This window comes from Ananas comosus, linkage group 17 (assembly GCF_001540865.1).
Source record: "Ananas comosus cultivar F153 linkage group 17, ASM154086v1, whole genome shotgun sequence".
NCBI classification, from domain to species: domain Eukaryota; kingdom Viridiplantae; phylum Streptophyta; class Magnoliopsida; order Poales; family Bromeliaceae; genus Ananas; species Ananas comosus.
The window spans coordinates 693,032-717,252 of record NC_033637.1 but is presented as its reverse complement, the minus strand read 5'-3'; the positions used below and the strand labels follow the sequence as shown (position 1 = coordinate 717,252).

Genomic DNA, 24,221 nt, shown 5'->3' with positions numbered 1-24,221 from the left:
GAGAGTGAAATCAAATCGGAGTGCGCGGTGCAGATTATGGGAGCGACATCCACATGGCCACGGAACGAGCCACACCCACGCTCGTCCCGGCTCGTCTCCACACCCAACACCCCACCACCCCCAAAACCAGAATCGAGTCGTTAAGATATTTTCCCCCCTGCCCGAATCTCGATATTTTTCTTTTTCTTTTTCTTTTCTTTTTTTTTTCCAGTTTTCTGAGATTTACTCTTTTGGGGAGAGATAGTTGCCTGCGCCCGGTGCATGACGTTTTGTGCACCATTCGTCCGGCCTTTTTATCATATTGAAGGCTTTTTTTTTTTTTCCTTTAATAAAGCTGTGATTTAGATTTAGGTTTTAAACATACTTTTAAAACATAATTATTTTGATAATTTAAAGTTCCAAAAATATTATAAGTGCTTTGGAGTTTTATCTTCTTTTGATACCCAAAAAAAAATTACACTCAAAAATTTTATTTGATTTGCACTATTATTTATACAGTTAGTCCTCATATTCATATCAAGTCGAATATGTATTGCTCTGCTCTATATATACGAGCAATTTGTCAAGTCTAAACTATCATTTTAAGATATTTATGTCCAAAAAAATTACTCTCGGAGAATAATTCATCTAAACATAATAAAAATAAAAAAGACGGAAAAGGAAATGTGGAGAGGAGGACGGTGCATGGAATATAGGCCTGCACGGGGAGTAAATTTACAGCTTGATCAGCGGCCTTTTTTTTATTTATTTTCTTTTGTGGTAGTTTTGGTAATATTTAAGTAAAAAAAATATCTTCTTTTCTTAAAAAAGAAACCAAAGGGTATGGATGGTTGGAATCGAACAAGTGGCCGTTGTCCGTGAACTAGAGGTGGTTCGAACTTCGAACTCGTAGCTTATGACCTTCCTGCAGCCCACTTCAACTTCTGGAGAAATATATCTTTACTTTCTGTTTTTGAGTGTGGTTAGTGTGTGCGTGTGGTGGCAAGAGCACAAAAAAAACGTGTGTGTGTCTCCGCAAGAGCAAAAAAAAAAAAATACAATGTATCAATTATATTACTGATACGATGTTTATAGAAGATAATATTATTATTCCTTTTGTATTCATTTATTTTATCATAATTTATAAAAATTTATTTTTATTATATATATTTTTTAAAAACGATATGATTGATTTATTACCGGTGATACGGTGTAAATGTGACAATGTTGATTTTTTTTTTTTTTTTAAGAAATACGTGGGTGCTTACTGAAAATTTAAATCTAAAAAGAAATAAAAATGAAAAAAGCTTGTGCACCTGTCACGTTGCCGAATAAAGAGAACTTGGGCCCACTTAATTTAATTGCCTTGAACCATATACAATGCTAATTAACATTAACTTATCTTTAAACCGACACTTTTGAGCCGTGCAACTTTTTTCAATGGGAAACTTGTTGGCACCAAGAAATGCTCGACACGTGTCCAGAAACGGAGATGACAAATATCCAGGTTTGCTTTAGCCCGGATCTACCGCAAATACCGAGTCATATTTTGTTGGGGGTGTATGGGATTAAGAATTGCGTGGCTGATATTTACCTGGATTTAAATAAATAGTAAAAATGTACTTATACTCCCCCCAACTAATAACTGTTATGAAGTTGGCCTCTTTTAATTCCTATATTTAATTAAATTATAGAATTTATGAACTAATCAATTTTGCAAGTTATTAGTTATGAAATGTTCAATTTTGTTGGCTAAATTGTAGTTAAATGGATAAATTTTGATGGGGTTGGTACAAATGCATGTAGAAGCTTTTGTCCATTTTGACGCTACCTTTTTATTTGTCTAAATAATAATTATTTTTCTGCCGAGATTCGGACGAAACACATCCGTCCACACAAAACCATGTCGCAGTAGAAAAGATATCTGTCATCGTATGTTGCAAAGAGATCTCACACTTTTCATAAATATTGCACTCTCGCCTTCTAATAAAATACCATTGGGACAAACAAAGATCATTTTATTTATTATTTACTATATGCATAGCGATTTATGAATGACTGATGTGATGATTTTTCTGGTGAATAATGCTATTTATATATCTTTCATATTAAGTACGCATTTGACATCTCACTTGTTTCAAAGATTTTTAGTTTTGTTTATTTTATTGATTTTTAAATTTTAAAAATTCGTAAAATTTTGTAAATTCTAAAATTTTATTATAGGTAAGATTTGCACTTTTTTATATAATAAAGAAAAATTTCAAAAAATCTCCCAGTGGTTTCGCACTTTTTTATTTTAGTACCATATGATTTAAAGTGTATCAAGTTAGTACCAGTGGTTTCACACTTTCTCACTTTAGTACCATGTGGTTTAAAGTGTATTAAGTTAGTACTCTGTGGTTTTATTTTTGCATCAAGTTAGTATCCTATAGTTTTATTTTTGTATCAAGTTAGTACCATATGATTTTATTTTTTTCTTAATAAAATATTAAACCATAGAAAACTAAAGTGGGAAAGTAGGAAACTACAGGATACTAAAGTGGGAAAGTGCGAAAACATAGGGTACTAATTTGACACACTTTAAACCACAGGATACTAAAGTAAAAAAGTGTGAAACTATAAAATACTAATTTGATACGCTTTAAACCATATGTTAATAAATAAAAAAAAAAGTGAAACCACATTAAGGGTATTTGAAGTTTTTTCTATAATAAATGTAATTATAGCATTTCCATTTCTTTTCTTTTTTCTTTTATTTTCGAAGGGGGTCTGCTTGCAATTTATCCCCACGCAAACGCGACGGGAAAAACGGCGGGAAACACTGGCTCTCTTGGCGCGTAGCCGCGCCCTCCTCCAACTAATTATAGCCGTTGCATAGAGGGCATAGGGAACGAACGAGACGAAGGCCCTCTGGCCCCTCTCTCATCATCTCCCTCCTCCATTTCCCCCAAACTCTACTCTCTGTCTCTCGATATCATTAGAAGCTTAGCAGAAGTAACAAGTACAGTAGAATGGGGGTGCCGCAGGCGATGGATGCGCTGTCGCGGAGGGCGGGGATGCTGAGGGAGTCGCTGCAGAAGAGCCAGACCAACACGGACAGCATGGTCGCCATCCTCGGCTCCTTCGACCACCGCCTCTCCGCCCTCGAGGCCGCCATGCGCCCCACCCAGGTCCCCATCTCTCATATCTCTACTCTCTAGCAGCACCACATCACATCCTGTGCAAAAACTAAAAAAACCAAAAGAGAAAAAAATCAAGAACTTTGTGCTAAAGCAGTGGCGATTAGTGGTGGTTGCGGCGAATGCGCTGAGTCTCCTCGGATCGTGGATTGGGTTGATGATGGTTGAGTTCTATGGCGCAGGTGAGGACGCATGCGATTCGAATGGCGCACGAGAATATCGACAAGAGTTTGAAGGCCGCCGAGGTCATCCTGGGCCAGTTCGACCTCTCGCGTCAGGTTCGTCGGCCGATCAGTTCCCCATTTCGATTAAGCATAATCCCTTTTCGAGAAAATAAGAACCTAGTTTTCCTTTATGTCTATATATATATATATATATAAATGGCATGGCTGTTTTCAGAATAGAAAAGCTCAGTTCGATCAATCAAATGATTCAGCTGCATAGAACCATGTAGAGGTCATGAATTGAGAGCCTCTGTCAAGTTGCGATTCAGGATACCGGGACTTAATTTTGCTATTCTTTTTTCGCTTTCGAGTTCTGGTATTTAGGCAGAGGCTACAATACTGAGGGGGCCGCACGAGGATCTAGAGAGCTATCTGGAGGCAGTGGATGTGTTGAGAGGCATTGTTCGTTTTTTCACCACGGAAAAGAACTTCAGAAATGCCGACGGTATTCTCAACCATGTCAACGGCTTGTTAGCCAAGTCCATCTCGAAGCTGGAAGAGGAATTTAGGCAGCTTGTTATTAGTTACAGGTTTTCTCCTCTTGATTTTTTTTCTACAAAATGGATTCATTCTATTGCCAATTCTAGTTAATTTGTTGTCTCATCTCGGAAGATTTGTGAGGACTTTCACGGACAGATAACGGAAAAAAAAGAGCCCTTTTTGGTTGTTTGCTTTGATGCTAAATCTTTTGTAGTGCAGCAGTTGAGCTGTTGTTCTATTGTATTAACTGCATTTACAGATGCCGATTTGTAAGCACTCATTATCAACTGTACCATGCTGTGAAGAGGCGTATTTGCCGAGCAACTAACTAGACATTCGTTTGTTATTTGATGCCACTATTTTGCCGCTTTGACTAATTTGTTTTCTCCGTTTTGATTTCAGCAAACCTATCGAGCCTGATCGCTTGTTTGATTGCCTTCCCACCTCCTTGCGGCCATCACTGGAGCAAGATAGCAAGAACCCTCAAACCACAAACCATGCTGAGCACTCAGGAAAAAGCTTGGAAACGGCCATATACAAAACCCCTACTCTTATTCCCCCAAGGATCGTGCCCCTCCTGCATGACTTAGCCCAACAACTGGTTCAAGCTGGATACCAACAGCAATGTTTTAGAATCTACAGGTACGGTTTCCAGTTGTCGGATCTTTTAGCTTGCTCTCTATTCTATTGCCAAACACGACATCCCTTTGACAAAATACTCTTTAGTGATGAAATGCTGAAATTTTAGAGGACCAACTATTGTAAATGAAACTGAACAGCTCCTCCCTTAAGAAGCGAAAGCGAACGAAGGACAAACAGCTTCTCAGGAGATATGTAATGTAAATGCATGGGTTTGCATTGTTCTTTTCTTGTTTTCATGTGGACACTTGTCAAACTTTCTGTCACTAAATATACCATAACGCAAATATTCTCTATATATAAAGAATAGCCCTGTGTGTTTTCCAGCCAGAATAGAGAAATAAGAAAAATAATACAGAAATTCTTTACGGAGACTAGCTATCTTCCTGCCTCTTCTGGTGATGTGTGCTGTCAGGAGTAAGAGAGATGAATTCATTTTCCTTTCGACTAAAAAGAAAATGAAATGCCTTATGCCTTCAGAGATGCTCGTGCTTCTTCGTTAGAATCAAGCCTTCGGAAGCTGGGAGTGGAAAAACTTGGTAAAGATGATGTGCAGAAGATGCAATGGGAAGCCCTTGAGGCCAAAATTGGAAATTGGATCCACTTTATGCGAATTGCAGTAAGAGTTCTCACTGAAGTTCTTCCACTGTATATTTCGTTTGGTCCATCATGGAAATAAAGAATTGTATACCTGGCAATTCTCAATCGTTTGATTGTGCTGACTACAGGTCAAACTTTTGTTTGCTGGGGAACGGAAAATTTGTGATCAAATTTTTGATGGTGTTAATTTTCAAAAGAACCTATGTTTCGCTGAAGTAACAGTTAATAGTGTAGCAACACTTCTCAGTTTCGGTGAGGCAGTTGCTAAAAGCAAAAGATCCCCAGAAAAGCTGTTTGTGCTACTAGATATGTATGAAATTATGCGCGAGCTTCAGTCAGAGGTATTTCTTAACTCTTATTCTGGATTCTGCCTAAGTTTGTTGATCTTTCATTAAGCATGATTTAATTTGTCATTTTATTCCAACTCAGATAATTTGCGTGACTTTATTTATTTTTATGTAATTTGTATGGTGTAGCAAATCAACTTATTAAGATCCTCTTTTGGTCACTCTATAAAAGCCATATACCAGTTGCATTCAAAATTGACAGTGCATACACCAACAAGTAAGGAATTGTCGTGTGTGTGCAGCTGACAGCTGACAGTTCTTCAAGGTATTTTGCTGCCTGATTTTTGGTGTGGGACAAAGATTTGATTGTATGTTTTGGCTAAATTTTGTCATCAGTTCGAAACAATTTTTGAAGGCAAACCTTGTGCTGACATGCGGGAGGCAGCACTAAGTTTGACTAAGCGCTTGGCGCAGACTGCTCAAGAAACATTTGGTGATTTCGAGGAGGCAGTTGAAAAGGATGCCTCAAAAACAACTGTTCTTGACGGAACTGTCCATCCTCTAACTAGCTACGTGATTAATTATGTGAAGTTTCTGTTTGAGTAAGACTCTTGTCTTTTTATGCTCTCTTGGGTTTTTTTTGGCACATATACCCCTGCAAATATGTGAAATTGCACAGCTACCTTTACAAAGTACCACCTGAAAAGCATATTTACTTGCATCCATGCCTTAGTCAGTTGTGCATATGCAAACTCTGTCTTACGTAGTATAAATTCCTGACTGGGTTATGCATGGAAATACTCACGGTTTTTCAAGGTGCATGAACAAATACTGTTGTTAAGGGCTATTCGCTAATTTGCATGGACAGGGATACATGGATAAAATACAAACAAACTACTCTTTACCTTTCTCTTAAGAGTACTCTTTAAATGTCAAATATCTAAAACAGCTCATTGAATATGTACAGTTATCAGTCGACACTGAAACAGCTATTTCAGCAGTTTGAAACCGGTAACGAAACAGATTCTCAGCTAGCCATTGTAACAATGAGGATAATGCAAGCTCTTCAGAGTAACCTAGATGGGAAATCGAAGCAGTATAAAGATCCCGCATTGACTTACCTGTTTCTTATGAACAACATACATTATATGGTTCGGTCTGTACGCAGGTATGTTGATACACTGCTCACAGTTTGAATTAGAGAACATGGGAATCACATAGGCACACTTTGGGTTCCGATCTTCTTTCAGGTCAGAAGCAAAGGATATACTGGGTGATGACTGGATTCAAAGGCATCGAAGAATTGTACAGCAAAATGCAAACCAGTATAAAAGGGTTGCTTGGGCCAAGGTTGGTGCGATGAGAGTCATAGTTATTTGATAATGCTCTGTCCGTTTAATTTCATTGCTTCTTGGCTGCACAGGTTTCTGTCTCGTTGATTTATTTTGCTCATTGTATTTTCTTACTCTCCTTTTGGAATTTAAGTTATTAAGGATTGGCATACAAAATAGTGATTATTATGCAACGCGGTCACATTTTTCCTAATAATAATAAAGCTAATTGTAGTGTTTTTTTTTTTCTTTTTCTCCATAGTTTTGTAGATTTTTTTTTTTTTCTTCTTTTCTCCGAGGCCTTGATGCCTCAACCCAGCAGCCAAGTTCATCAGCTTAGTGAATGAAGTGGTAGCATGCTACTTTTCCTCAAAAAAAAAAAAAGACTTAATTGATTCAAAAGGCGTACTTGGCAGACAAAAATGACGGTCACATTTAACCTACAAAAACTTAGAGAGACATATTATATAAAACTTTGTTGGAAGGCCAAATTTCATCGACTTTCATTGATTGTTCATGAATCACATAAGAAGATGACATAGAAATGCCGGGGCATTAGTAATGTTTAGAGTTCAGATCAACTATGATCCTCAAGCTTAAGTATGTCATTATCCATTTATTCTGCAGATTCATCAGACACTTTCTGTTCAAGGCATGAATAGCGGCCCATCTATGGCAGCAGATGCGAGTAACAGCAGCGGAGTTTCAAGAGCTACTATCAAGGAACGGTCAGCATAACTTATCCCACTTTTCAATTCTACAAATTATCCATGCATATTCATAATCTTTTGAAAGTTGATGGGTTCTCCAAGGCGTAGTTTCTCTTGTCATCATCAGATTCAAGGCCTTCAATATGCAATTTGAAGAGCTTCACCAAAAGCAATCTCAATGGACGGTACCCGATCAAGAACTGCGCGAGTCTCTGAGGCTCGCAGTTGCTGAAGTTCTATTACCAGCATACAGATCTTTCGTAAAACGTTTTGGGTACGTTCTGAGCAATATTCTCAATGTTTCATGTTTACTCTTTATGTGCAATTTTAACTCATGCGTCGACCTTGCGTCAATCATTTTCCTCAAAGAAGAAAATGAAAGAGCCAATCTGGAGTGTCTATTACAGTAGAAACGCTACAAAACAGCGTCTAATTTCATTGTGGCATTTTATTGTTTAACGGATGCATATTAACCTTTTTAGGCCGCTAGTCGAGAATGGGAAGAATCCTCAGAAATATATCAGGTATACTCCGGGAGAGCTCGAACGACTACTCGGTGAGTTCTTCGAGGGAAAGACATGGGCTGAACCAAAGCGCTGAGGGCTTGCAAAACCAAAAGAACCTTTTTTGTAGCCTTTAATTGATTTAATTTAGTTTATTTTGGTATTTGATTTAGCAAGTGGCTCCCTATCAATAAGTTATTTTGTTTGTATTCATTCATTCCATGTAGCATGCGAACTTGCCTGGCATTTAATAAAGCGGAAACACTCCAATTTCAGGGTGATTTTTTTTGGATTTCATTATTCTCATTCCTCTCTTTCCCATGTAGTTTTGTGTATTTTGCTCAAGCATTGAATGAGACCAATCTTGTGTGGTGGACTAATAAGTAATTTGATGGGCATAGGGGATGTAGTCATTCTTTTTTTTCTACCTTTTTTTTTTTTCTCCTCTATTGTGTCTTATCAAGTTTGATACTAATACGCGACACACGCGATGCTAAGAATATTGATTAATTTATGCTGTGAGATGGAATTACAAATGCATTAAATGCGTAAAAGATACTTAAAGCGGAACTCAAAAATATTTCTTTTCTCTAAAGAAAATGTAAAGAAATAAAAGACAAGCAAAATGACAAAGATTATGTTAGTAATTATTCAGTAAACTATCAATTGTAGTAGTTCTTTTTGTATTGTTTTAAGCTTTAAATACCCAGCTGCTGATTCTCTTAATAAAAGAACTAAGTAGAACCCCTCAGAATTTAATAGTTGTCAATGACTCGCTCTAACGCTGTTATGGACGAGGAATGGACAGGTCTTACCCAATCGAGGTATTTAACAACTCAACCATCTATAATTTTTAATCTATATTTTCTCCTTTCTTTTTTTATAAAAAAAATATCTCATATCTTAGTCTTCTTACGTTGATAATATCAAACAAGCGTTGGACACTTCGCTGTGGAGGTTGGAGCGTGCCTATTATCTGTTGTCACCTCCACCTAATTTTAGCAACACATCATCTATAATCCACGGTGTATACATCAACTGCAACCTGGTATGTTGCTACATCTGATTGGTTGTAATATCTATAATAATAAAAATAAATTATGCATGCACTCGGTGTATCTATCTGCCTGCATTTTGTATTTTATAATTAGAGATAATTACGTATATACCCCTCGTATGTTTGAAAATATTCGATTTACCCTCACTTTTTTTTTCTTTCTAAAATATCTCTCATATGTTCCTTTTTTCTTTCTAAAATACCCCTCATATGTTCCATCGTTATTGCAAAATACTTTCGCAGTTATCTCCTATTAAGTTAACTTGGGTTAAACGTGAGTGAAATATCTGTTAAAAAAATTAAAATACTAATTTTGCCTTTAACTTAAGGGCAAATAAGAAATGTTGGTGACGGTAGAGGGGTATATTGGAAAAGACCAAAAGTCAAAATACTTTTTATGTCCCTGACTTTAAGAGCAAATAAGAAAGTCAGTGATGGTGGAAAGGTATATTTGAAAGGGCAAAATAATAATTTTACAGAGATGACAAAGTTAATTAACAAATTTTAACTCTAGGGGTATATTAGAAATTGGTTGGAACGTAGAAATGATATTTTCAATATTAGCCTTCTAAGATAGGTAAATCGAAAAGTTAGAAACTTTTCAGAGATATATAAGCAATTGTTCCTTATAATTAAAGTCTTAATATTGACGTTTAATTTTGTGAAAACAATTTAAAATATATTAACAACTCCTCTTTCTCTCTCTCTCTCTCTCTATATATATATATATATAAAAATTTTTAACATTTCAATTTTTTTTTTTGAGAAATAGGTAGGAAGCTGTCTACTTCATTCATTAAGTAATATGAATTAAGCGTATATGTTGGAGGCAGCTAGGGCCTCCTAAGAGATCCGGACAGCAGACCAATTTTTCACTATGAAAAGCAGAGCAATTTTTCACAGATCGCATTGGTGATTTAGGTTTAGTTTGGTATTGAGACCTATCTAACGTTATTAGATAAAATAGAGTTTGAGGAAAAAACATATATGGATATACTTCTGCGTTCTCCGGTGGGACAGCAGAAAATATATCGTAATCGACTCGTCGCGATATGCGAAACGCAATATTACGTACCGAAATAAATCGAATATTTTTCTAACGTACTTTCTCACCGCACGAAACGCAACCTTCCCGTAATTCCAAAAGAATCCTTATTCATCTCCGCCGTTGCTTCTAATCCGAGGCTCTTTCTTTATACGCGCTAGTTTCGTTACTGTACGCGGTTCCTTCGATACAAGGGATGGGAATATAACACAAAGAAAAAAGCCCCTTTCGACCCTCTCTCTCTCTCTCTCTACCCCCTCTCTCTCTCTCGTTCTCGTTCTCTCTCTCTCTCTCTCTCTCTCTTCTATCTCTCGCGTGCACGATGGGCTCTACGAGCGATCCCAAAGCCCCCGTCACCGGCTACCCGGCCGTCGGCCCGAACGGCGGCGCCGCCACTGCCACCGGCAGCGAACTCCTACAGCTACTACGCGCCCCAACCGGGCCACGCGGCGGCGCCGCCCGTGGCGCCTCCGCCGTACTATCCACCGGCCTACGCAGCCGCATCCACCTCCGCCTTGGGGCCTTCCAACACCCTCTTCCTCCGCCGCCTCCTCGCCGTGGCCATCGCCTTCTTCGTCGTCGTCGGCGCCGCCACCCTCATCCTCTGGCTCGTTCTCCGCCCTCGGCTCCCCCAGTTCTCCGTCTCCTCCGCCTCCGTCTCCTCCTTCAACCTCTCCTCCTCGTCCCAGCAGCTCTCCGCCGACTTCGACGTAACCCTAACGGTGCGGAACCCTAACAAGAAGATGGGCGTCCAGTACGACGGGGTCCGCGCCGCCGTCGTCTACGGCGGCGAAACCATCTCCGAGACCTCGCTCCCGCCCTTCTACCAGAGCAAGGGGAACGTCACCACCGTCCACGCGCGGCTCGTCGCGGCGGGCGAATACGTCGGCGGCGACGTCACAAACGGGATCAACTCGGATCGATCCCACGGTAATGGCGCTGTTAGATTCCAGTTTAGGGTTCTCTCCTGGGCGGTGTTCAATTCGGGTGGGTGGCGGACGAGGCGGCACGTGATGAGGGTCTACTGCGAGGACGTCTCCATTGGGTTCAATAACTCTACGGCTAGTTTGGGATCTCTCTTGGGGTCGCCGAAGCAGTGCCAGGTTTATCTTTGAGTAAGCGAATGCATAGGTTTTTGTAGTCGATTATTTTACTAGTTCGTAGCTGTATGGGATCAATGGTAGAGCTAATCGGGTACATTTGGTTTCAGTTTTACTAGACTATGACATGATTAACGCACAAAAGATTGCTAATCTTTGTTGCGCCTCGTAAATTGCCCTGTAGATACGGAATTAGTAACTGCTTGTTTACAACTCCTAATTGTTGAGATTAAGCATTTTGTGCCGTGTTCCTCTTTGTTGAATTGTTGTTCTGCCTGCTCGTGTTGTTATTTTATTTAAGTGGGAGCGGTTTTTCATTCAGGGTCACAAATATGTGGCGAAATTAGTGTGATACAACAGGTTTGGGTTGTTCTAAATGATTGATTCCATTTATAAGCGAGTTCTAATCTTGATATCAGTATCCATTTTAGGTTGCATTGCCCGGCTGTGTCCTTGGTGTCTATCCATATATTTTCATTTTCGTTTCTAGCCACAATTTATTTTCATTTTCGTGTTTCTTTTTCAAAGAAACCTAATGACCTAAAGCACTTGTGATGTTTCGGATAGTGATTGTTGATTGTCATCTTTTGTCTCTGTTTGAGGATGTCATCTTTTTGTCTACCTGTTTGACGATGTCATCTTTTTGTTTCTCTGTTTGATCTTGTTATCAAACATATGAAATGGCGATGCAATATGTGGGTGTTTGGCCTACATTATGGAAAGTGATTTTATGGCAAAAAGTGATTTTCCTTCAGTAGGGCTATTGGTAAATATTTTTTTTTTAAAATCTGCTTTTGATTTTTAGAATTAGTTTTTTGATTTTAGAGACCAAAATCAGCAGCAGCTTAAACTTGTATTTTGAAATTTGATTCTAATTTAGACTCAAATTTTTAATTTTAATTTTAAATTCAAATTTATATTTAAATTCAGATTTTAAATTTCAAATTCAAATTCCAAATTTTAAATTTTAAATTTTAAATTTCAATTTAAAAATATTTTTTTAAAATTTGAAATTTAAAATTTGAATATTGAGATATCAAATTTAAAATTTGAAATTTAAACTTAAAATCTGATGATTGAGGAATGGACAGTAAAGATAAGTTATTCCCATTGTTTTGTGAATTGTCTTACTTGAACACCTTTCTTATTCTTTATGTTTGTAGATAACTTACTTTATTTTGCATGTAGATTTTGATAAAACTGCCAATACCAATTGCTTGTGTTTGTTTTGGTTTTTTTTCTTTTATTTTTTCACACACAAACAAATTGATGAAATCAAACTTGACACCTGCATATAAGGGATTTCCCTTCTCACCCGTGCCTGTTGCTTATGTTTCTATGCTTGTGACAAATATATCTTTGCTTTGGTTTTTTGTTTATAATTGGTCCTTTTGTTTTTCTTACTTTCTCTCCTTTCTAAAGTTGTTGCGCATGTTTTCATACTCTCTCCTCTCTTTTAAGTTGTTGTCATTCTCTTCTGCATTATGTTGTCTCTGTTAATCGCTAAAGTTGTTTGTGTGGTTTTCGCTTATCCCATGCTGATATTTGGCCTTTATTGTTTTTGAGGCATCCAGTTCCATCCTTTGTATTTCAGCTTTACTCCTTCTACGGTACTAAACTTGAGGTGTTTTATTTGCAATGAATGTCAGATATTTAAAATTGCCTCTATAGGTTGGTTTCAATTGGGTAGATTCCAGACATTGATCTGGGTGATACTATTGTACGTTGGTTATTAGGGGATGCATTTTGAGTTGGAATGGAAACACTATTATGGTATTCTTTGTAAAAGTTGAACATCTGCTGAAATATGGATTGAGCTGACATTTATGGTTGTTGCATATAGAAGTTGACTTCGAGGAACAAGTTTCTGTTGATGCAAGAAACATAATTTCTGGAGCTTGAGAGGAGGACGGTTAGTAAGTCGAAAATAGCATCTCATTCAATTGATGCCCCAGCTATTGGATGTTGTTCACTTTATGTTATATATCTTTTGGGGCAATTTCAAACATAACCTTCTAAAACTTCAAAGTATCATGCATGCCCCTTCAAACTCTAAAATATCATTCTTACCCCTCTAAACATATAACTCTTATTGCAAATGTCCGTCTAAACCCTTTTAATGTATAAAAGGGCACCAATGATATTTTACAATTTGAAGGGGTATTTATGAAATTACAACCTTTCAGGAGGGTATTGAAGAAATTAACCCTATAGTTTTCAATAGAATTGTGAATAATACTTTTATGCTGTTATGGAAAACTTGACTGGAGTTCCTAATTGATCCGACATTGTTGAAGGGATCCTAAAGAACAATATTTTCTCTTCATAATAATAGTTTGGTCATGAGACTTGAACTCTGAACAGTTTTAGCTATAAGTAAGATAATGAACTGCTATTGCGATTGCTCTGCTTAGACACTTACATCTCTGAGATGCAGAAGTCAAATAATTTAGTTAAATTGAAGGATCATAGTCGAACTTAATAAGACAAGATTGTAATATCTGAGCTTATAAGAAGCTCTTTGTTTGTCTTAACAACAATTATTATTTGCTTGCAGATTGTAACGTGTCCATAGATGATTAGATGAGTATCTCAGAAGCATTAGCTGTGTGTACCTTTATGGTTTATGAACTAGAAATATCTTGATTGACTGTTACAAAAAGAGAATCAGTTCTCAGACTTGCAGATGATCAATAGCAGCTTTTTACTCGTGAACACAAAATTGAAGAATTCGTAGAACATTCTGTGTTAAAATTTGGTGGTTGTAGTAGAATAAGGAAACTAATCCCAGTCTGTGCTAGCTTACTGCCCTTTCATGTATCTGACTATCTTTTAACCTCCTTTCTCTAATGATTAGGGTTCTAAAATATTTGAGATTGTTTTGGTTGTTGCTTGAACTAACAATCCAAGTTCATACAATCAAGTATCGCATTTTCCTTATGCGTTTGAACCTTTTCTTATGCTCCTTGTAGATGAGCTAGTTTTACTTAGGCTTCGTTTGGGATTGCGGGGACATTGCGTTACGTGCGGTGAGAAACGACGATGCGAAAATACCTTGTTTGTTTCCGTACGTAATATTGCGTTCCACATATTACGGTTAGTCAGTTACGATATATTTTCTATAGTCCCATCGGAGAACGTAGAAGCATATTCCTATATGTTTTTTCTCAACTCCATTCTATTTAATAGCGTTAGATCCACCTCAATACCAAACTAAGCCTTAGTTGTGCTATTTTGTCGTGGGGGCTCTGTAAATAGCACTTTTTTTCTCTTTTAACATGCCAAATCTCTTCACAGAAGTTTGATGCTGAAGGGAAAGTACGGAGATGTAAAATGTTTGGCTACATTTTTTATTTTTATTTGTTTGAAATTCTTGGCCAGTAGATGGATCTTTGTAAAACCATTAAGAGGGCATTTTATTGTCAGATTGTGAATTGGGACACCATAAATTGGCTTCTTTTCAGTACATAGCTTTTACTTTTTCTGCAGTATGCTAAGGTGATCTTTACTCTTGGGAACTGAATTATCAAAATTAGATCAGGGCCATGTTTTCACCATCTTTTCATGATAAAATGAGTAAACACATGCAGGTATATATATGCTGTTGTGTTATGGAACCTATTTTCAGTTACTGATGATATCTATGGATGGAAGTCATGAAATGCAAGTTTTATGGTTCCTTACTGTGATTACAGATATGGATGATAATTACAGGGAGTAATTGCATTGTATTGCAATAGAGTTGCTAATAATGGAAAAACATTCCTGCTTACTTGCATGTACCCTTACCATCTTTTCATGTCCTTGTAGCATCTTATTTTATTAACCACGCTGATTGGGATATTGTGGGTGTCTTGACCATGAGCTTGAGAAGGAACGTGGTGTTTAATAGGTGGTTATGATTGATGAAATATGGATGGGAGATACATAAGGATATTGTTTGGAGTAAGGTATGTGGTGTTTAATAGGTGGGTCCTGATGCTTCTTTTGTCTTGGCCTCTGGTGTTATGTGTAGCACCTTATCCTTTGGTTCCTTTTCCAGAACATACAAGCTGGATAGAGATAGAACTAGCTTCGGGTCGCCTTACACATCTAACCATAAGAATGCCATTCACCTTTCGGCTATTTTTTTTAATTCTCAGTGGAAAGTGAGTGTGAATGACAGTTGACTGGTGTAAATTTAAAGCTGTAGTGGAGTTGTGAGTTGTAGCACGGGGAGTATACTTATGTGAAGCTTGTGAAGTTAATTCTTGTTCCAGTCGAACTACATACTACATATGAATTACTGGGGGCTGTATAGATCATTTTACTTGTTTGTGTTTAGCTTACCTGTAGAATTGAGAGATCCAAACTTATAATATGATCTTCGAATTGCACTACTGGGCGAGCGTTAGAAGGGCAGCTGGAACTATGGTATGTCCTTTTTTAAAACAAAACGAGTTGTTGTTCTTTTCAAACCATACCTAGTTTTCTGTTCAGATCGGCCTAGATTGAACATCATCAGGGCAAAACAACATGCCCTGCCAAGAAGATCATGCCTTTAGCCGGTCGCCTAAAATTTTTTTGCTTTTTTTAAAAAAATATATATATCTGTGGGCCTTGCCTGAAGTTTTAATGCATTTCTTTAGCTTATCTCTTTGTTGTGAAATAAACTGTATTTATATTTGTGCTATAGAAGTTGATTTTTTATTGAATGCTGGGGAACTGAAAAATTCTAAATTCTATGCTGGTAGCAGAAGAGAGCTTTCTTCTGTAGAATTTCACGAGGAGATGGTTAATATTAGTATGATCTGTTACTCTATTTGTAGAATCTGTATGGTTAATAATCTTAAGTTTCTTATCGAATTCTGTTTTTCATCCTCCGTATTTTAACTTTATCATAAGCATTGTATTAGTCTGTTTCTGAATTTCCTAAAACAACTTGATTGTAATAAACAAAACATATGAATATCGTATCATGTCATTCTCATTAATTAAGCACTTATTTTGTTGGCCTCTGCTTTGTTTGCAACCTCTTTAGTCATATTCCTTTGGCATTGGATTCTATGCAAAGTGTATATGATAGCGAAAGGTAGCTAATGCCTTCTTAAAGGTACATTTTACCAAATTTCTCAGCCATCCGTTAAAGCTTGCGATCGATGTTTGACATATTATTGACGCTTAAAAGTTGCTAACACTATAAAGCACTTTTCGTTGGATTCTTCTGGAATCATCATTATCCTTTTCAAATTTTAATCATCCTGCTTTTGTAGTCAAAGTCGGAGTCGATATGTAAGAAGAAATGGTTTGTTTTATCTGTATCTTTGTGACTTTAACTGGTTTTGTATCAACACGGTTTGAAAACTGAAGTAAATTAAGAAAGACTTAAAAGTGACGTATAAACCAATTCCGAACTATTTTCAAATTGAAAGAGTTACAAATAACGGCACAAAACTAGGTGAAACTGCAAAGTGAAAGTGAAAGGTGTGTATTGCTGAGAAATTCTTTGCTCTCTGGTTTTTACTGTTCCTATTGTCTTTTGTCTCTTTTGTTACTGCTACTATTCTGGAGTAAGGAGATAATTTATGAAGTGCTTTTGCATGCCCAAGGGAAGCATATATATGCTCATTAGAAACGTGTTTGTAAGGACATTTTGCTTAGTACTATCTGGAGTCATCGTGGGCATACGAGCCTCAGCTGCTGTTTCTCAAAGCTGTTCTTTCTTATTTTACTCTCAAATGCGATGTCCATTAAGGCGGTTTGAGGAAGCAAAAGCTGCAACGGTGGTTGGAGGAAGCCCCTTCCCGGCTTTTAGTGTTATCTTGAGGACCGCGGTTTCTTCTTTTCTCCTTTCACATTGTCCTTTCCTTTTATTCTTATTCTTAAAATTTTGTTAGCTTGACCGACCGTCCCTAGAGCAAAGTGGCAAAGCGCTTGGTAGTTGGTATCTGAGATCCAAGTTCGAATTCTAGTTGATTCACATTTCTAGCTAAGTTTATTTCTAAATGAAATAAACAAAACAGGTAATGTGCTACGTATCTCTAAAAAAATAAAAGTAAAAATTGTTAGCCTTATTTGTCTGGTGCTTTCGTTTCTATTCTATTTGGATTCAAATGTTACATAATTGAATGCACTACCAATTCTCCTTCTATAGTTTTTATTAAATTATAAATTAGTTTACACTGTATTCCAACTGCACGCGCCATGACATATTTTTTGCCAACTAAAAAATGCACCAAAAAAATAACTATCTTTATATTTTTCTTAACATCTTTCTTATTTGAAAAAGAGAACAAACCGTAACTAATATTTTTTTTTTTAAAAAAAAAACTTCTCATGATCGTGTTAAACTAACCCAGCAGCTTATATATAGTAGGTCTTAGGGATGCGCGTGACACGCCAGTAAGTTGGTGCGTTTAGCACAAAATCATTAAGCATCTACCAACAAGGTTAATTATTTGTTGGTTGTATATGGAGATATGACATTTGTGGAGAAATCGTGGATAGCCAAATTAAGGGGTGGGAGAACATGTGGCGTGCGTTACGGGGCTTAATAATGAAAATGGGGACAAAGGTTGGTAGCGAGTCGCCATTAATGGATTGTACAAAATTAAATAATAAAGAGGTACAGAGAGAGAGAGAGAGAGAGAGAGAGACAGAAGAGGGAGGTGCTTCTCTTTCCCTTTAGCTCACTGCTCACACAGTCTCACGTACTATTCGCTGGTCCATACTTCACCCTACGCCATCTCATTATGGGCTCCAGCAACAGAGTTTTCAACAGCTTTAAGATTCCCGCAAACTGCAATCTCACACCAGGTGCGGTGCAGAGAAATTCCCACAGGATGTTGTTGATATGCGTATGATGCTAATTTTTTTTTTTTTATAATTTTTTTAAAATCTTGTGGTGTTAATGATTCGTATGAGCCATCTCATACGTTGCGATTGTTAAATCAAGGGATTGTGAAGGTGATGGAGGTAGAGATCGAAAGTATTTTTGCTCGTTACCGTAGTAAAATATGATTCAAAGTCCAAAATATTAAAATAAGAAGAAATAAATCTATGCTTAGATGATGACCTGATTGGACAAAATCACTTAGTACGGATGCTTTCGTATACCGCAGTGTAAGTTTCAGGAGCATTGTGATTTTGCAAAATATGATGATCCTCCTATTTATTTCTGTATTTCATATATCAATTAATTGAAAACAGGAATTCATATACAATTATTGCACGAAGTCTTCGTTATAAAAAAAAAAAAAAAAAAAAAAAAAATTCATGCTATCTCCTCGTAGCAGTGCTGCAGCATGTTCCACTGTCACAGTCCAAAACCAAACTGAGACCAAACCCTAGCGTCGAAGATAAAGAATAAGCCTCGTACGGGCTCGGTCACGTTCTCTTACCGAACCCAAGATTCCGTGACACCCAGAACCATCCGCTCATCCGACGCCACGTCATCCCCCTTTTCATTCTCGGCCGCAGAAACAGTCGGTGCGGAAGCGTCGCGGTTACGTCGTTGTTTGACGCGACGCGGACTCCGACCACCCACCCAACACACCGCCTTAATTATCACCCACAAATTTACAAAATAGAAATAGAAATACCACGTATAAAAGTATAAAACATACTCGTATGCGTCGTAATTAAACTCTCTTTTTTTTTATCTTAATTTTTGACATGGTTTCAGTCCTTCATATCCTGCACACTCACACGTCCAAAAATTCGCCCTAACATGGTCGAAACATCATCTCCAACGTACACACCACTTGCATTAGCTGATGGATGCGTATACATTGTTATATCTCACCCACCGCGTGCACAATGATTGATTGCTACGGTAGTATGAACTTACTCGAGTTTAATTGCTTGGAAACAAACCTGTATATAGTTTAGTGTGAGATCCAAGGAACTCGTTGACTTCGCAATGACCGTGCAATATAAAATGAAACGCGCATTTAGTGAAATAAAAAATAAATAAGACACAGATGTTAACTATTTATTAGGTAAATTGAACCTTAATTATGATGCGCCCAATTTATTCTCTAGCGCTAAAATGATTTTAACTTGGCCACATCTTTGTCTACGTGACCACCCTATTGGCTCTACGATCCCCCGCTTCCACACAAGCCATCTCTTAATTAATGTGCGCTTATATTTTTATAGCTCTTTTATTTAACTGTCAATCATGTGAGGGTGTTATGATTGCCTCGACGAATCACTAATTACAAATCCTTATGAAAAGTAGAGAAAAAAAAACTTGGTAATTACTTATTAAGATCTAGTTAAGAGTATAGAAAGTTGATATATACTAATATTTATTTATAGATTTGAGTTCAAAATTTAAATTTGAAAAATTTTATCAGATATATTATATTTTTAGGCTCATCAAAAGTGAAAAAAAAATGGAGATGCATATTGGAGAAGACTAAAATGACGGGATTCATTAATTAAATATTATTTTCTAAAGGAAAAGATAATAGAGGCTTGGTGGTAATCTCTAGTCTAATGCAATTAATTATGCAATAAATCAAAAGAAAAAAAATCGAAACTCTTTTATAGCAGGAATGAAAATGAAAAATTAATTATCCGACCAGTAGTACAAGATAATTAAAAATTTCTGTTTTCATTACCAAAACTCAGAAAGAAATTAATGCACCCAAAAAAAAAACCCTGTAATTAATAAAGTTATTTTTGTTACAGTACTATTAAAATAGCACGTTTTTACGTACACAGAAGACCAAAATGAGCCTAAGTTGGTCATCTCCTGCGGTGCATCGTACCTCTCTCCTATCTCCATCTCCACCTCGATCGAGTTAATTTCCACACTATATAACCTAGCAACTTTATTTTACTAATCCACTCGATCCACTCCCTTCTCCACCTATCTCTCCTTCCCCTCCCCCTCCCCCTCCCCCTTCGCCTCTTCCCCCTCTTATCTCCTACCTAATCCTAGCACTCAATTCCCAGTCACCACCAACACAAAAACACTCAAAATCAACCCTGTGCGCTAGCTAAAATTAATCGATCTACTAGTGCTCGATTCACTGAACAGGTAGTGATCGATCGATTAGCTGTTAATCAACTAATAATTGAGCAGTTACAAGGATGGGGAAGGACTGCGGCAACCACGGCGAGTGCGAGCGGCAGAAGATGTACCGGCGCGCCTTCGCGTGCCTGCTGGGGCTGGTGATCATCGTCCTCCTCATCATCCTCATCGTCTGGCTCGCCCTCCGCCCCACCAAACCCAAGTTCTACCTGCAGGACGCCTCCGTCTACCAGCTCAACCTCTCCACCCCCGACAACATCCTCTCCTCCGTCATCCAGGTCACCATCTCCTCCCGCAACCCCAACGACCACATCGGCATCTACTACGACCGCGTCGACGTCTACGCCTCCTACAAGTAATCAGCTTAACTAACCTGCTAAACAACTGCAATTCTTTTTTTTTTAAAAAAATTCTTTTTTATATCCATCGATCTGTCTTATTCATGGATAAGAACGGTATTTTGAACTATAAATTTTATGTTGGACAGGTATCAGCAGATCACGCTGTCGTCGGTGTTGCCGCCGGTGTATCAGGGGCACAACGACATCGACGTGTGGTCGCCGTATCTCTACGGTGCGGCCGTGCCGGTGGCGCCGTACCTGGCGGACGCGCTGCAGCAGGACTGCGCGGCGGGGTTCTTGCTGGTGCACGTAAAGATCGACGGCCGGATACGGTGGAAGGTCGGGAGCTGGATCTCCGGCCACTACCACCTCTTCGTCAACTGCCCTGCCTTTCTCTCCACCCGCGGCGACGGCAGCGGCGGCGCCGCGCTGTCTTTCAAGTTCCAGCAGATGACCGGCTGCAGCGTCGACGTCTGACTCTGATTTAACGGCAGGTCCTTCCGGTGATACCATGTGTTCTACTGTTACCTGTTAGTTAGTTTTTTTACTTCATCCTAAAATTGACGCCGTTTGCTAACGCCGTTGCGCGTCAGTTTTTATTTTTATTTTTATTTTTATTTTTATTTAATCGGAAAGGATTTTGCTTGTGGACGGATAATTAATAAGGTGAATTATGTATTGTACATTGATATAGTGGAGGAGGGAAAGCCGTAGAAATAAAGAAATTTTGTGGTTGAGAAAAGTGCGGAATATATATATATATATATANTATATATATGGAGCAAAATTCTGTAATCTCATGTTAATTGTTCATTAGTATTTTGTGAATATGAAATTTGCAGTCTAATTAAAAGAGGGCCAGGTTTTAGGAATTAAAATTAGTAGCTGCTAATTTTTGGCTTTTTCTGCAGCGACGGCGTCTAATTAAACGGATCTCCTGCTTTCAGTTTTGCTGTGTAAGCCTTACATAACGTCGTTTACTCATGTCGTTACAACGTGGCACCTTTTTTTAATTCCTTTTTATGGTTAATCACCATAGGGAGATGGGAAAAGTAATGGTGGATATATATAGGTTTGATGACGATAATTTAAGAAGTACACAAAAAAAAAAAGGAAACTAAAAAGACACTTTTACTAGTGGGAATAGTAGTTGAAAAGATAAGAAAATGGAGAAAGCTTTGTATTACAGTAATCCCAAGTTAATTGTCAGTTAATATAACTATTATGCATTTTGAATTTTGTAAGTCAATTCTTCCAGCAATCTAATGGTGGCTTCTAAATTTATTATTATTATTTTTTTATCTCGCGCAATTGATTGACACCTTTTCCCGAGGAGCAGATTGTATTGGTTTTCGGACCCACACTTAGAACTTTTCATGAGATTTGTAGAAATTGCGGTATTGTATAAAAAATTATAAAATAGGTACTTTTTAGGGAAAAAACAAAACTCAGCCCATCTTTCGAGCATAACGGAAATCCAAATTTCTAATTATTGTGTTGAAGTTGATATATACATGCATGTATCTGCTGCGAAATGTTGTGATCAGTAAATTATGTGCAGGTGAATTCAATCTTCCATGTGCTGAGTTCATCCTCCAACAACTTATTAACGCTGAGATCTGAATATTGCATTGGTGTCATTAAACCAGCAGTGCATACATAGTGGTAATCGCCATTAACAAGCAAATTAAGGAATAAATAACAAAAACATAGTTAAACATCACTGTAGCCTTTTGAAATTTTTTATTAGTTGATGCTGGGCATTTTAAAAGGTGGCCATCTAGAAGCAATAAGAATCGCTGAGGTGGCTTGAAGTTAACATCAACCTTTTGCAAAATTTTGGCTCGTTGGATGGGGCCCGTTTAGCACCGATCACCTGCAGGACTGAGCTGTTTCCAAAGGATTAATCCATGTCAGATGTTTGGAGGATTTTATTTAATTTTTTGGCTGTAAGACAGGAAATGATAGTATATATAGAATTTAGCTACTATCCTATTAATAGATTAAGATCATTGTCTTATCAAATCGTTTTAAATGAACACTACAAATTAATAATTATTTCTAACCTTAATGGATTGCCTAAGTACTGAGACAGTGCTTAATATTCATCCTATTTTATGTAAAGCATCTCGTGGGTGGATGTCGTTTTCATTTGTTATATTTGTTAGGTCACTCTCACAAGAGAAATACATCACGCAAAAGATCAGGAAATATTATCGACCCGTTCTGCAGAGGGATTAAGTTAATTAACCTCAAACAAAACGCCACGACAAGCTTCTACAATATCTAGCTCATCTCATTTTTTTTAATTCCTTAACTAAACATTATTAATTAAAAAGCTACTTTAGTTTTTTCCTTTCCTCTCAATTATTGTATACGTTAGGAGGGAAAAGATTGATGACGCAGACCTCCTACCATCTTAAAATTGATGTGAGATTATTGACTGATGTTTCTCTATTTATTCATCAGCACTAATTAACAAAGTGGGCCACATAGAGCAACTGTGATTAATGTGTGATTCATGATTCCACAAGCCATGTGCAAAGTGATCATGTACTACTCAATATAGGAATGTGGTTAATTTGAGCAATTCCAGTTGTATGCTCTCTTTGACCATTGGAATGACCTTCTCTTTCAAATGTTGGCTAATGGCTTCTTCTTCGAATTGATTGGGCACATGGAGAAGACGTGTTTGGCCTTGTTACGTAGCCGAACCCTCTAGAGCAGTACTAATTTAGTACTGGAGTATTGCTTTTTTGTTGAAATTTAAATTTAAATATTTTACCACGAAAATTTGGTTTATAAACTGGACCTGAGATATAGTACATATAAACTGTACTCAACATGCAGTTTTAATACTCAATAAAAAATAATCACACCGTAGTTACTGAATGCGTGCATGAGCTCTTGATTCAATAAATCAAATATTACTTACGCAGACTGAATTATTTTCTCACTATTTATCTTCACTTCATAAAACCTTATGAAAGAAGGAAAGAGAAACAGATATGGAACCTTATGAAAGAAGAAAAGGAGGAAAAGAGAGATAGAACCTTATCCGAATGAAGAGAAGATGTATGAAGACAATTTGCATTCAGACACTGGCCTACTGCTGAACAAACTAGGTTAGAGGAAAGTTAAGCAATAATCATTTAGAGGGAGAAGAAAAAGAAAGGGGGAAAGGGAGAATAACAAAAGGGAGAATCAAAAGCATGCATAAAGATTTCTAAATGATATTTAGAATAAATCCACCGCACCTGGGACCATGCCCTATGTATTTATTCATATTGTTTCGTTCCATCCTTTTAGCACCACTTAATCAAAATATTGAAAGGACCTTGTGAGACAATATATATTCTCCAGAAAGATTGAACTCATGACCCCCTCATGCACGCGGGCCACGTCTCCGATTACATGCTCATGATGTCAAAATTGTTTAACATTCTTATCGAAATGTTACTGTTTGCATCCGCATTTGTACACTCATGCATCGTCCATTTGTCAGCCCTTAATTTCATGACACATTTTTAATAGCCGTTGCCCAGTGAGTCAGCCAAAGCTTTTTATAATTTATTTATTAAAAGTGCAAGCTAGGCGACTTTGTAGTGCTTAATGCTTATTGGAATTTTTTTTTTTTGAGAATAGGTAGCACGCTACCTGCTTCATTCATTGAAAAAGTGAATTAGGCTACAGGGGTGAGACAACGAGGGCCTCGCAAGTACGA

The 24,221-nt window shown here is 37.5% G+C and overlaps 3 protein-coding genes and 1 long non-coding RNA gene across 4 annotated transcripts; all 4 read left to right on the top strand.

The window, feature by feature from the left end:
* On the top strand, window positions 2,809-8,202 carry LOC109722869 (exocyst complex component EXO70A1-like). The gene is made up of 12 exons (XM_020251039.1): window positions 2,809-3,149; window positions 3,341-3,436; window positions 3,707-3,912; window positions 4,265-4,504; window positions 4,982-5,120; window positions 5,230-5,442; window positions 5,785-5,990; window positions 6,356-6,556; window positions 6,639-6,738; window positions 7,347-7,447; window positions 7,557-7,703; window positions 7,912-8,202. Exons 1-12 carry the CDS (start codon window positions 2,991-2,993, stop codon window positions 8,027-8,029), a joined length of 1,926 nt encoding a protein of 641 aa, XP_020106628.1. The 5' UTR covers window positions 2,809-2,990; the 3' UTR covers window positions 8,030-8,202.
* LOC109723299 (NDR1/HIN1-like protein 10) lies at window positions 8,722-11,397 on the top strand. The gene is made up of 2 exons (XM_020251624.1): window positions 8,722-8,740; window positions 10,371-11,397. Exons 1-2 carry the CDS (start codon window positions 8,722-8,724, stop codon window positions 11,147-11,149), a joined length of 798 nt encoding a protein of 265 aa, XP_020107213.1. The 3' UTR covers window positions 11,150-11,397.
* LOC109722715 (NDR1/HIN1-like protein 12) lies at window positions 19,960-21,239 on the top strand. The gene is made up of 2 exons (XM_020250831.1): window positions 19,960-20,511; window positions 20,644-21,239. Exons 1-2 carry the CDS (start codon window positions 20,216-20,218, stop codon window positions 20,972-20,974), a joined length of 627 nt encoding a protein of 208 aa, XP_020106420.1. The 5' UTR covers window positions 19,960-20,215; the 3' UTR covers window positions 20,975-21,239.
* LOC109722717 lies at window positions 21,273-22,517 on the top strand. The gene is made up of 2 exons (XR_002219532.1): window positions 21,273-22,162; window positions 22,270-22,517. It is a non-coding gene; the product is annotated as an uncharacterized LOC109722717 (long non-coding RNA).

Coding starts and splice junctions, on each gene's coding strand:
- LOC109722715 (XM_020250831.1), top strand. CDS start 20,216: ATGGGGAAGGACTGCGGCAACCACGGCGAGTGCGAGCGGCAGAAGATG. Junction 20,512..20,643: donor GACGTCTACGCCTCCTACAA/GTAATCAGCTTA, acceptor TATGTTGGACAG/GTATCAGCAGATCACGCTGT.
- LOC109722869 (XM_020251039.1), top strand. CDS start 2,991: ATGGGGGTGCCGCAGGCGATGGATGCGCTGTCGCGGAGGGCGGGGATG. Junction 3,437..3,706: donor AGTTCGACCTCTCGCGTCAG/GTTCGTCGGCCG, acceptor TCTGGTATTTAG/GCAGAGGCTACAATACTGAG. Junction 5,443..5,784: donor TGCGCGAGCTTCAGTCAGAG/GTATTTCTTAAC, acceptor TTTTGTCATCAG/TTCGAAACAATTTTTGAAGG.